The 12,556-nt window shown below is 36.6% G+C and overlaps 1 protein-coding gene across 3 annotated transcripts in view; it reads right to left on the bottom strand.

Annotated features, from left to right (window-relative positions):
- The window catches only part of LOC121320719 (intersectin-1-like), a 73,720-nt gene that overhangs the window by 4,291 nt on the left and 56,873 nt on the right, over nt 1-12,556 (bottom strand). For 2 of the 3 annotated variants that reach the window (XM_041259298.1, XM_041259299.1), the window contains 2 exons: nt 11,610-11,801; nt 10,042-11,215 (listed from right to left, as the gene is read on the bottom strand). In XM_041259298.1, coding sequence (XP_041115232.1) covers nt 11,214-11,215; nt 11,610-11,801 — 194 coding nt within the window. In that variant the 3' untranslated portion in view covers nt 10,042-11,213. Of the gene's footprint in view, nt 1-514; nt 599-837; nt 921-1,209; nt 1,332-2,108; nt 2,322-4,101; nt 4,270-4,714; nt 4,814-5,281; nt 5,466-5,691; nt 5,799-5,998; nt 6,121-10,041; nt 11,216-11,609; nt 11,802-12,556 lie in introns of those variants that run through there. The other variant, XM_041259300.1, reaches the window with a different exon arrangement.

Here is a 12,556-nt window from a genome sequence, read left to right as displayed (position 1 = left end):
ATGTTAATCCCTCGGACTCTCTTGGTTTACTGAGTATCAATCTATAACAGTCTGACAGTGTTATGTAATGTAGAACCTGTATTGATCAAACTAACTAAACTCATTTATATTTTATAAGCCAGTGCTCTGCATCTTGCTCTTAATTGTACAGTAATTATTGATATGTTTGTACACAACTGTACGGTGTCTGCTAAGAAATAAAAGAAGAAGAAAATTAGCTCTAAATCAGCTTTTAAAACACTCAATGCCGAAGTTAGTTGCCATTGATTGATACTCAATTGTAAAGGTGAGGTTATTTATCTAATACCTCCCGACAAATACTTCTCAAAGATAATTACATGAAAAATACGTGTATCAGCACACCCCCTAATAAAGAATATGCTTTCTTTATCGATAATAGAATCTGTCTTTCTCTCTTTACAAACCTATGGCAGTCAAAAATATCAACATTACAGCAACAAAGGTGAATGCAGAGAAGGTCACACTCGAATGTGAAGATGAAGTAAATACTCACCATGTGACCTGCAGGGTTTTAACTCAATGCCTTCCACAATATTCACCATCAGACGGCCAATTCCTGTTGCTCTCTGAGAACGAACTGGACAGATGGATAACAAGTGCGGTAGTAAAAAGCTAGTGTTCAAAGACCTCCAGTTTGGTATTAAGGTATCCCCTATACTGGACTCTAATGTGCATGCTGTAAATTCTGACGTTTAAACAACGAGAAACTATGCCGTTCTTAGAGTTGTAAGATAATTCATTATATTCTATTCCAGCCAGTAAACAGTCATTCAATTAACACACATGCATGTCTTCCTTGTTTCACGTTAAACGTACCTAAATAAGCCTTTTCCCTTTTCTTTTTCTCGGTTTCAATGTAAAGTTCAGAAGCAGCTTTAATCTTCTGAACCCAAGCAGTTCTGTAACACAAATATATCAAAACACAATTTAAAACAACTTTTCTATCGAATTTACTGCATTAGTAAAAGCAGACCTTCCTTCAATTTTTCCCCTGATGATAAAGTCAACAGGGGGAAAATTAATTTCAAACTTTTTTACATCTAAATCAAACTGTTTGCTATGAATTGCTATAAAGAAAACACATTAAAATGGTACCACATTACATTTATCAGTAGGCTGATTAGAAGACAAGCATTCAGACTGATGCATACGCATTGCAAAGTGTGCACGGCAATCCACGGCTCCTACCTCTCATTGATGCTCTCTGCTCGGAGTGTGTAGACCCTGTCAATGTGGGAGATGTGGAAAATGGGCTCGTCTGCTGATGGGTCAGTGGGCAATTTCACAAGCACTTCATTCAGAAATATAGGCTGCAGGAACCATTACAGAGCAGTTAAACTGGGTCAAAGGATACATATGCATGAAGTCCCTACATTGGCTTCCGAAATGTTAACAAATTAGTGAAAGGGCATGATTCTTAAAGCTATTTACAATTGAAGTCTATGTATTAGCCACTACATTAAACGTCTGAGTTTGGTAACTTTTGGGCTGCATTTTTCTGTGCTTTTTTTGCCCCTGGTTGTTGACTGACATCTGCAGCTACTAGACCACTTGTTACCCCACAAATAATATAGCCTTCAGTTGATAAAGGTAGGTGGATAGCTGCCTTCAGTAGTTTGAAAAAACAATCTACTATAAAAAATGATGTATAAGTCGCCGTCACCCCCCCTTTTTTTTAGGACCCCTTAAAAATAGACTTATACAAAAGGTTTTTACAGTATATAGAAATGAAGTCTTGAGTAGGCTAGAACTAAGAAAACCGGAATCTTTTTTAGACAATGGAAAACATGACAGACTGAAAATAATCTCCTTTCATGTTTCTGAAAGTGAATGCGAGAAAACTGGCCACAAACTGCACTCCATAAGAATATGTCCTGTTATTACGGCGCACTTACTTGTGTCTTTATAAAATTTATTCAGTTTATTCTTGAATAGACAAGCCAAGATCTAATCAGGACATTGTTATTGTATTTTAAAATATAAAAAATTGCCAATATATATGTGACATAATGGACATATTTTGTGTATATACATAGTATATTTCTTGTCCATTTGGACAGGCCACTGGACGCGCTCGCTGTACTCACAGTCTTATACATCTTGTACTGCAGGTTGGATTTGGGGCTGAAGACCTTGTCTGTTCCAGAGGAGCCAAGAGGTTTGATGACCTGTGTGAGCAGCAGGAAGTCGTTGAAGAGGAAGCCGTACAGCTCCTTGTTGCTTTTTGCCTTGTACAGTTTCCCACTGTGAAGGAACTTCCGAGGCCCCAGGCAGTTTGTCACAGAGTTAAATACAAGTTGCTTCAGGAAAGAAAGGGAGGGAGCACAGATTATTTGCTTTGCAAGAGATGAACAGAAGAAGGGGTATAATTCTTAGGGTTAGAGCGTTATTTTATTCTTACAATTTCTTACCATTTTAAAGCACCCCCAGACTGTATGTTTGTACTGTAATATACAGAGTTTGCTGCACAAGGCTCCATATTACAGTAGGTACCTAAAGCCTCTTGTGTTACTACTTACATAGCATGTGCTTATTATTACTTTGTTATTTACAGGAATATTCCAACTAATAATCACCTCATGATACATTCCACACTTATTCACTTAAGCAATCTTATTCCAAAGCTTGACCTTGATATGAACTGCCACCTCTTGTACAGCATTACCAATAACAAACACCCCCACCCAACAGATTCTTCACAAAACATTTCTCACATAAAACATATTTTACTTTTTAATCACTATTACTAAAAGGGAATAGCATTATATCTACTACTGTTGTCATGATAGATACAATTTGTTTTAATCTTAAACTTGCTTCTTCTCATTTTATTCTAGCAGTATCTGCCCTTACTCTAACTGTACTGTATTTAAATATATTTTTTGTACTGTAACCTTGTATTGCCTTGTAAGTCACCTTGAATAATGGCACCCGATAAATAAACTAATAATAATAAAAGTAAAAACAACAACAACAACAACAACAACAACAACAATAATAATAACTAGAACTGCCAGCAGCCAGGTGTGTTTAGTTCTCAATATGCCAAGTTTAAAATCAGCAACTTCAACTTGTTCCACAGAAGAAGATTTTTAAAGTTTTTTTTATTTTCAAAAATGAGTCAGGCAGCCACCTTGTTTAACGCAAGTTTCTTAAAAGTCAGTTGTATTGCTACAGTGTCAAGGATGACGCTTGTGAAGTTTCGAGTTAGTCAAGTAAACCGTTTGTCAACTGAGGCAGTTTTAAATTTCAAACTTAAACCTGGCGGCCACCTTGTTTTATAAAACATAACCATTTTGACATATTTGTTTTCCACTGTTACTGGGACAATAACTACCATGTTTGGGGTTTGTTGGTCAAACAGTGTTCAAATAGCAGAAGAAGATTTCGAAAGGTTTCTAAAAAATGTGTCAAACGGCCATGTTTGTTTCCGGTCAACACAATTTTTTAAAAGTCAGTTGTATTGATACAGTATCAGGGAAGATGCTTGTAAATCGTTTGTCAACTGACGCAGGTTTAAATTTCAAATGTAAACGTATAAGTGGTGGACATCTTGTTTTATAAAACATCACCGTTTTCACATATTTGTATCCCATTGTTACTGGGACGATAACTACCAAGTTTACAGTTTGTTGGACAAACTGTTTTCAAACAGCAGCAGTTTGTTTTTAGGGGCACATTTCGATAAGATTTGTGGCAGCCATTTTGACATTAAAATTTATCACAGCAACTTCTGCTTCGCAAACTTGATGCAGGTTTGGATGCTGATGATATATACCAAGTTTCAGATCAATCGCTTCACCGTTCCCAAGAAGAAGATTTTGAATGGTTTTATTGAAAAATGCGTCACGGCATCAATTGCAAGGATGCAGCAGCAAAATTTTTTCAGCATCTGACAGCCAATGTATCCAGCTTGTTACCTGCCAAGTTCAAAGCTTCAAAGCAGCAGCAGTTTAAAATTTTGGGAAGAAAAAAAAAAAAAAACACTTTAACAACAATAATAATAGGCTTTCCAGGCTTTGGCTTGGAAGCCTAATAATATTATTCTGTCCAGCCCTTGTCTGATAACGGTGGTGTTACCTCAGACAGGCCCTCACACTGGGCGTGGGCCTGAATCCACTCAAGTCGATCAGAGTTCTCCTTTTCACGCACTCCCTCGTTGACCTGCGAGCACAGCTCCTCTGCCTTCTCCAGCGCCTGCTTCAGGTGGCTGTAGTCTGTGTGGTTCTCAGGGGTGTTCTCCAAGATCTATCACAGGGAGACACCAGCACACACAGCCATTAGAACAGGGCTTTTCCAAACCACTTTAGGGTTATGCCTTTAATCGCCTACATTCAAAATCTCCCTGTGGTTTAAAAAAAAAATACATATATATATTTTTAAACACTACCTAACTGAATTTATAGTCCCTGAACATTACAAACTTCCCACAAAGTCAGGTTTGGATGTAATTTTAAAGGGACGTGTCAACTCTTTATAAACTCTGTCAGGTCTAAACCCCAAATTAGGTCTCTCTTTAGTTTTTCTCTATTTCACTCTCAAATAAACAGTTGTGCCAAGATACCCCCAGAGAAGCTTACAGCAAGTTTCTGGTCATACTGATAAAAAATAAAAAATCTATTGAATAATATAAATACAAGTATAAGGGGATACATATTGATTATTATTAGTAGATGCAAAGACTTAAACTTACATTTTTAATGATTAGCGGATATCTTGTAACTCTTTGCATTGGCTTTAGTAAAAAACTAGATAGTGGCATCCCTTTGCAGCGTGGGTCCATTGCTAATCTCTGAAATTGAACAAAGAAATGTATGAGAATCACAGCACGTAAATACATGTCTGCATAAGACACAACATGTCTGTTGAAAATAACTAAAAAAAACTTTTAGAAAACTAAATAAAATATAGTGTTAGTTTAATTAGGACCCATTGTAAACTTTCTGTGCTGGTACTATTTATTTTTGTTTGTGTTGTAAAAGCACATTTGCTGCAATAAGTATTATCACAATTTCAAAACAGGTAAGGAAGATACATGCACAGTTAAGCAGAGGATTAGTCCAAGGAAGAGGCACACTATTTCAAGATCAAGTAAAAACAAGGGGCACCAACAGAAAATACTGAAAATGCTGTTGAGGTCACAACTCTTTATGAAAGGATTAATATCCAGGTCTCAGCCCTAAATGTAGAATACAGACCACCCTTGTGCATGAATTACCAAGACTTGGATTTGAAATACCAGTGTATTACTATTTCTTACTTTGAGAAACTCCTTGAACTCTGGCACCTCGTCTGTCTTCTGCTGGATGAGGGTGGCTCCGTTCAGCTGGCAGCTGCAGAATCGAATGTAGGGCTGCATGTGGGGTAACTGGGCAGTCAGAATGTCACCAATCATCTTCACTGGCATCCTCTCTCCAGACATCTTTTTGCGCACCCGCAACGCCCTGCAGCCCAAGGAAAAAACAGCAGGTAACATCAGTGAAGATTCTCTGCAGTGCAGATCAGCATACTAATGCACTCAGCATTGAACATCAAACCTGAACTTCAGTCACAGCTAAAACATGAGAATATTTATTTAATTCCAGTTAAAATGTATCCAGTTCGTACATAATATAAAGGAGGTATTCTAAGTAAAAGTTAATACAGTCCTTGGGGGGTTGGCAAACATACTTGAGTAGCTTAATGTTGCACATGATCAGTTCTTTCCAGTTCACAAAAATCATGGCCACCTCCTTCTCAATCAGTAGCTCAGACTCTAGCATGGGCTTCTGAAAGATCTAGGGGGACAATAGGTTAGCATTAAGAATGCATGTAGATAGCAAAGAGACATCCTTTTTCAAATAAGAGCAAAAAGAGAAAAATATATATAACTCCTCAATGACAGGTGACATTTCTTGATTTAAAGGAATACAGAAAACCTAATGAAAAGCAAACTAAAACTGGTACATTGGAAGTGTGTCCAAAGGGGAGTCCATACCTCAGTGACCAGCTGGAGGTCATTGACGTAATTCTCTTCCGTCACAATCAGCTCATGAATGTACCCTTGCCTCTTCCTCTCCGTGGGGGTCAGCATGTCCAATAGGTGTAAATCGGCACACCCTGCAAAACATCCAGTGGCTGTCAATCTGTGCAGTAGTTCAACCCAGCCTAGGAATAACGTAGATGGGTTACAGCAAATAGCAAATTGTAAAAGGGAAACTTCTTAAAAACTACATCTCAGAAAAAAACCTTTAAATTGTCCTAATGCTATCAGCCTGTAGCAAATGCACCACTTTCTTAGTGGGTGGGATGGTACTCCTAGTTCAGTCTCCATGTCAATCCAAGTAAATAACTGAGCTTTGAAACTGGTTTAGGATCATACGAAATAATTTCACATACTTCAAGCTCCAATAACCACCATGATTTAAATTAGCTCCAAACACCCAGGCTGAAATCAAAGCTGTGACTGAAAGGTGAAATGGCTGGATTTACATGCACGTGAAAATTGACTCTACAAACATTTTTGTGTGACATTGTCACACGAATACATTGTAAAACAGCAAAAGAACGTCCTTTGGTCAGCGCGGCTTTGAGCAGGGTCAATCGCTTTCTCACACTAAAAATAGCTGTAAAAACCCATGTAAATCAGAGCAGGAATCGTGCTTGTGTCTCACAAAATTTCAGCAGTGAAAATCCCATTTAACTGTCAGATTCTCATGTTATTCCTCAGCAAAGCCACACCAAACCACACACACGAAAGAACACAAAAGATGCTGCAAATGCAAACCTCTCGTATAGCCTATTAATGTTTGTATAAATGCATGTTGTTAAGCACAACTAACCGAACTTTTAGCCTCATAGTACTATTATTAGTAGTAAGTCATATTTTCTTTCTATAATTCTTTTAAGATGTCCCAGGAACAAGAGCTCCACCTCTTCTTCCACCGCACAGAACTGGAATGAACTGTTAGGCGGCGCTACTCTATATGTGATACATTTAAGCATACATGGCCAACTGTGGTGAAAATTCCCAAATAACAGAAGCTGTTGGATACAGTTTTAAAGAGTAGTACCTAAAATGTATAAACCCTGTCAGTTCTGAAGACTTTTAAAAAAGAACAGATTAAATCCAGTGAGCCAAAACTTTAGCAAGTACCTTTGTATCAACATTAAGGAGGGAGATCAGATAGTATAAGCAACAATAAAATCAACTCTTTACAAAGGCGCAATGGGGTGGTTGTAAGGACAGAGACATGAAATGAGAATACAGAAGTTAGCAAAGCCAAAAATTAAGGGTGAAGAACTTGTAATAAAATGATATGGGGAACCAGTCCAGACCTGGGAACTTACCACTCTGCATTGCCTACTTGTGATTACATCCTGCAAAAAGGTTCCATTGGACCCCTGTTCGTCATAAAGTAACCTTGGATTATCCTTATAGAATATCGAGGAGGTCCAACTCACAGAATCTTCTAAGTCTAAATTTTTATGGTAGAATATATATATATATATATATATATATATATTTTTTTTATAAAGTGAAAATTTTATTTACTGTTAAACAACCCAACCCATTATATATATATATATATATATATATATATATATATATATATATATATATATATATATTTTTTTTTTTTTTTTTTTTTTTAAAGAGTCAGTCGAAATGTACGCCATGGCAAAACAGCGTCATTTAAAGTGCACCTGTTCTGTTTATGTAAAGAAACTATTTCTACATAAATTGGGGGAGGGTGTGGTGGAGTTTATTGATTTTTTTAGGGGCAGTGGTCTATTGTGACATCAGCAAAGAAATTGTTTGTGCTAGTGTATGTAGGTGTCAACAAATAGTTATATTCAATAACATCTAATGAAAAACCCTTTGACTGGAGAGCAAAAGGTGACAAAAAGGGCAGTGACTAGGAGTTACACAACTAAGACGTCCTCCTGGTAAGCACTACTGCGCTGCTGCCTTCAGTGGGTTGTAGTAAAGTGATCCATTTAAATCTATAAATGCCCAATATGAAAAAGAGCAAAATTATTCAGGGAAGATAAGACACAGATTATCCCCTTTAAGTGGGCAGCGTGGTCTGCATGTTCAACTCCCCGGATGTGAATAGACTGAATAGGGTCCACAATTGTGTTGATACTGTCACTCTTACCTGAACCAGAACTTGACCAATATCATAGCAGTACATATATGCACATACATATATATATATATATATATATATCTATAGAGAGAGAGAGAGATATATATATATATATAGGGCTTCAATGAGTAAAATAATTCAAAAGAAAATAATTCCATCAGGGGTTTCTGTGAGGTCATAAACTACATGAGAAAACCCTTGTGATGCTAATATTAAAGAAGACAAGGTTCAGCAGTACAGTTATGTTTTTTTTTTTGTTTTTTTTTTAACGTATTGTTTCAGTGCTGTACAGACGTTCTATGTCGATATCTGTTAGTGCTTCAGCTTTATTTGGATGATTGCCTTTACCTTGTTTTAATTTCACGTTCATCTCTGTTTTCTCAGATACAAATGAACCAGCTTTTTTTCATGCATTGTCATTTGTGTTGATAATTAATGAACATTTCTGTACAGTGGGTGTTGTCGAGCGATTGAAAACAAGACATTTTGTGTTTGAATTTGAAGTGATGGTCTCGAGGAGGCGAATGGGTCAAAGTTAAAGTATATTTTCCTCAAGAGGAATTATCACTGACATCACTACTGTGGTATTTTATTTTTTTTTGAATGGCTCTGGATGCAAACATAGCCTTCATCCACACACTATATAACTAAACAGAATCTGGAGTGTTAAGCAAGCAATTGTTTAGTTTGAACAAATTTGACAATCAGGACACAATGGGTGGGCATTAACTGCAAGATCTGAATTCCAGTAGAAGGTCCAACACTAAGCCAGTCTGTACATCCCAATAGATAAAGAAAAGAAAGCACACACTGACGTCTAATGTCTACAATTACCATGGTGCATTTAATAGTTATTTATACATGTCATTTCTATAAAGACTGTGTTACATTTGTTAAAGCTATGGATTTTCATTATATATATATATATATATATATATATATATATATATATATATATATATATATATATATATATATATATATATATATATATAAAAACATTCATTTCAATGAAATACTTCAGTAACCAAGTGCAACGGAACAGGAGCCTCAATTGTTCTTTCTGCATTGTAATGGAGAAGAGAGAGAGATACAGCATTCATTGTGGACTTGCACCTTTTTTGATAAATATCAAAGCTTGTAAAAGTACATCTATGATCCACCACTATTCCAACAAGGATGGCAGGTCTTATGAAACAGTACAACCACTTTAACCAATTTTTTTTTTTATAAAAGCAGCAACTTCCAATACTGTCATAATACAGCATCATTTGATAACACACATGGTGCAAGCCCAACGCTTTACTAAACCATTCAAACTACAATACTGTCATCAGACGCAGGAATAATTAACAAAAAGAGATATGGTACCAATATACTACACTTAACTAATTGTCATGCTTCAAGGAGTTATAAAATGCTAGTCATGAATTAAACTTGGATGTATCTAACTTAATCCCAAAACTTTACTTGGCAGAAAGCTCCATTGAATGTTAATTTGAATAAATACCACAGTCTAAAATATTTCACTTGTAAACACTGGAATTAACTGGAGGGTATTATTTTTTCAATATGTTCTTTCTTGTTAAGAAAGTGGATTTCTTTGTTCACTAAAAAGACGTTCACCTGCATTGACAAAAAATTGATACTCGAAAAACCAAGCTTAGCACATTTTATATATATATATATATATATATATATATATATATATATATATATATATATATATATATTATATATATATATATATTATACACACATACTGAAAGGTTTTTATGATTATTCTTGTAACATTCATTGTGTTGCAATATTTCAAGCAACAGTGAACTAATTTTAAAACCTACCTGTCAGTTTATTAAAATAATTTTAAAAAAAATTAAAATACTATGTTTTAACGATAATAAAAAAAACACTATCCAATATATTTCATCTCGAATATAAAAATAAAAAGTTGGTCACTGTACGTGACTAGCAGTACTTGGGATACAGATGCTACAACAATGGACCTTTGTGGCAATACAAACGTAATAGTAATTTAAGGGAAGAATGGAACAACTAAAAACAGACATTAACTAGTAAAAGACAATGAACAGAGAATCATCACAAAAGTCCTTCTCCCCTGTGATCAACAGGGCAGCCAAAGGCATCCACACTAAATTAACCATTAACAATTAACTGTTGTGGCTGCTAGAAATATTCTGGATGGCAATTGTACTTTTTTTTTTTTCTTCATAGTGTTTTTTTTTTTTTTTTTTTTTAAACCATCCCTCATATCCTTCCCTCAAAAAAACAAAAACACACACATACATTATTACAGGATATAAAACAAACACAGGGAAATTTGTGTGGGTAAGCAAAGAAGTTCTGATTTCTTTATGTTTAATTTGAACAGCATTACCATATACACCCATTTGTAAGCAGCAACATTCAATCTCCCAATTACATCGACTCCTACACGTCTAAACTTTGTTGCTTACCCCTAGTGACTGGAACACAAACACATTAAAGTTGGGTGTCTCAGGTGATGTGTATTATGAACAGTAAACACCACATGCAGCATTCCTTGATAGTGGGTCTTTTTGCAAGGTAGGAGAGGGGAAGGGTGGGAGAAAAGCCAACGGAAGCAGTTTTGCCTTTTTTCTATTAAATGTAGACATTCGGTTTAAAAAAAAAAAAAAAAGTAAAAAATTATTATATGTATAATTCTATATAATTGCTTGTCAGAATTAGTAAACAGAAATCCGCAAAAGGACCCACTATCCTGACTCTTGTTTTGAAGTTTTTTTCTCTTTTTTAATGTTACTTAATTTTTTTAAATTTCAAATCAAAATTACTTTAAAAAAATAGTAGGATCGTGAATGTTGATAACGTGCATCTAACATTATAAAAGAGGTAATAAACTGCTTTGCAGTGGGTCTTCTAGTCAGAAGGCAGTTGGTGATCATGCAGGAGTCACATGATCAAGGCTGCATCTCCCATCATCCCTCGGGGCAGTGACTAGGGGATAGTGGGTCTCTTTGAGGACTTTCAAGCCTGAGTGGGGAATGGGCAACATATGATTCCTAGAAAAAGGAGGAAAACACAACACATAAGCAAAAAACAAAAACAAAATAAAAAAAACTAAATGTGCAAAAAATACAAGCTTGAAGAAAAAAAAAAGTCAGGCATATAAAACAACAAACAAAAAACAGCGTGACAAACAGATGAAAAAAAGTATTACATGCTACAACACGGATGGGACTAACAGCAAGGGTGGGGAAAGAAATAGTCAAAAGAAACAACTAAACATTGCACTACAGAAGGTCTTCAAAGAGATAAGTGCAGCAGTGCAGCTTTGAATCCCACAACTGGCTGGCTGACTCACATCAATGCTGCATGTTTTTTTCTGTTATTTAAATATTAAAATGAATAAAAAAAAAATTAAAAAAAAAACAAAAAGGACAGTATTTCACTTACATTGCTGACTGGGGTCTGTGTCAGTCGTTAGTTTGACGTAGTTAGATGGAAATAGCCCCACGGAGCCATTTAGTTCCCCTTTCCACCAATCAGGGTCCTCCTTGCTCAAAACGTTTAGAATTTGTCCTTTTCCAAAGGCAAGCTCATCATCATTCTGTGCAATGTAGTCGTACATGCCTATCACCTGGCATACTGCAAAACAAAACCTGTATTTAGGGCAACATCTCACATAAAAGAAAAGGATCTGAAGATTTCACAAGCTATACCAACATAGTTCCTTCATTAAAATGAGTGTCAGAATGGGTCAAATGCAACTTTATACTTACTTAAACCACTATGAAGGTATAAAATTGAGGTCTGGTTCAACCCCAGTTAAACCACTGTACTGGTCTAACAAACTCTACCTCAACTTAATTGACACTAGTGTGTGTGGAGGAATGTAAGGTTGGCAGGGGTGGGGTTAAATTTATTCCTGCCAGCAATCACAGGTGTGGCCATTCTCCAATTAAGTAATTGGTGCTAACTGGCTAGATGTATACAAGGATCCAGAAATCCTTTGTTTGTGGGAGGAGTTTGTGGGATGGCAGACCGGAGGACCTCCTTGGTGGCCCCAAAGACCAAGGTTGGTTCCTTGTGTGCGGGGGAGTTTGGGCACAAGGTGGTATGCTGCCCCCTCCAAGCAGAAGAGGAACAGCTGCCTGCCACAAGGCTAGAGAAAACCAAACCTCCTGCCTCAAAACAAAAGGGGAGGAGAGGCCATGCCTGGAGTCAAAGAAAGGAGACTGTGCCATCTCCAGCGCCAGAGAGGGAGGTGCTACCTGCCCAAGCATTGCCACTGCCAGACTGCCCTGTGCTGCGCTACTGCCAGCACTGCCACTGCTGGAGTGCCTGTGCCACTATCACCCGATTGCCCAGGGCCGCCACTACCACAGTGCCCAGCGTTGCTA

The sequence above is a fragment of the Polyodon spathula genome, chromosome 9 (genome assembly GCF_017654505.1).
Source record: "Polyodon spathula isolate WHYD16114869_AA chromosome 9, ASM1765450v1, whole genome shotgun sequence".
NCBI lineage: Eukaryota > Metazoa > Chordata > Actinopteri > Acipenseriformes > Polyodontidae > Polyodon > Polyodon spathula.
Note: the sequence above shows the minus strand (reverse complement) of the source record. Positions and strands in the feature narration are given on the sequence as shown.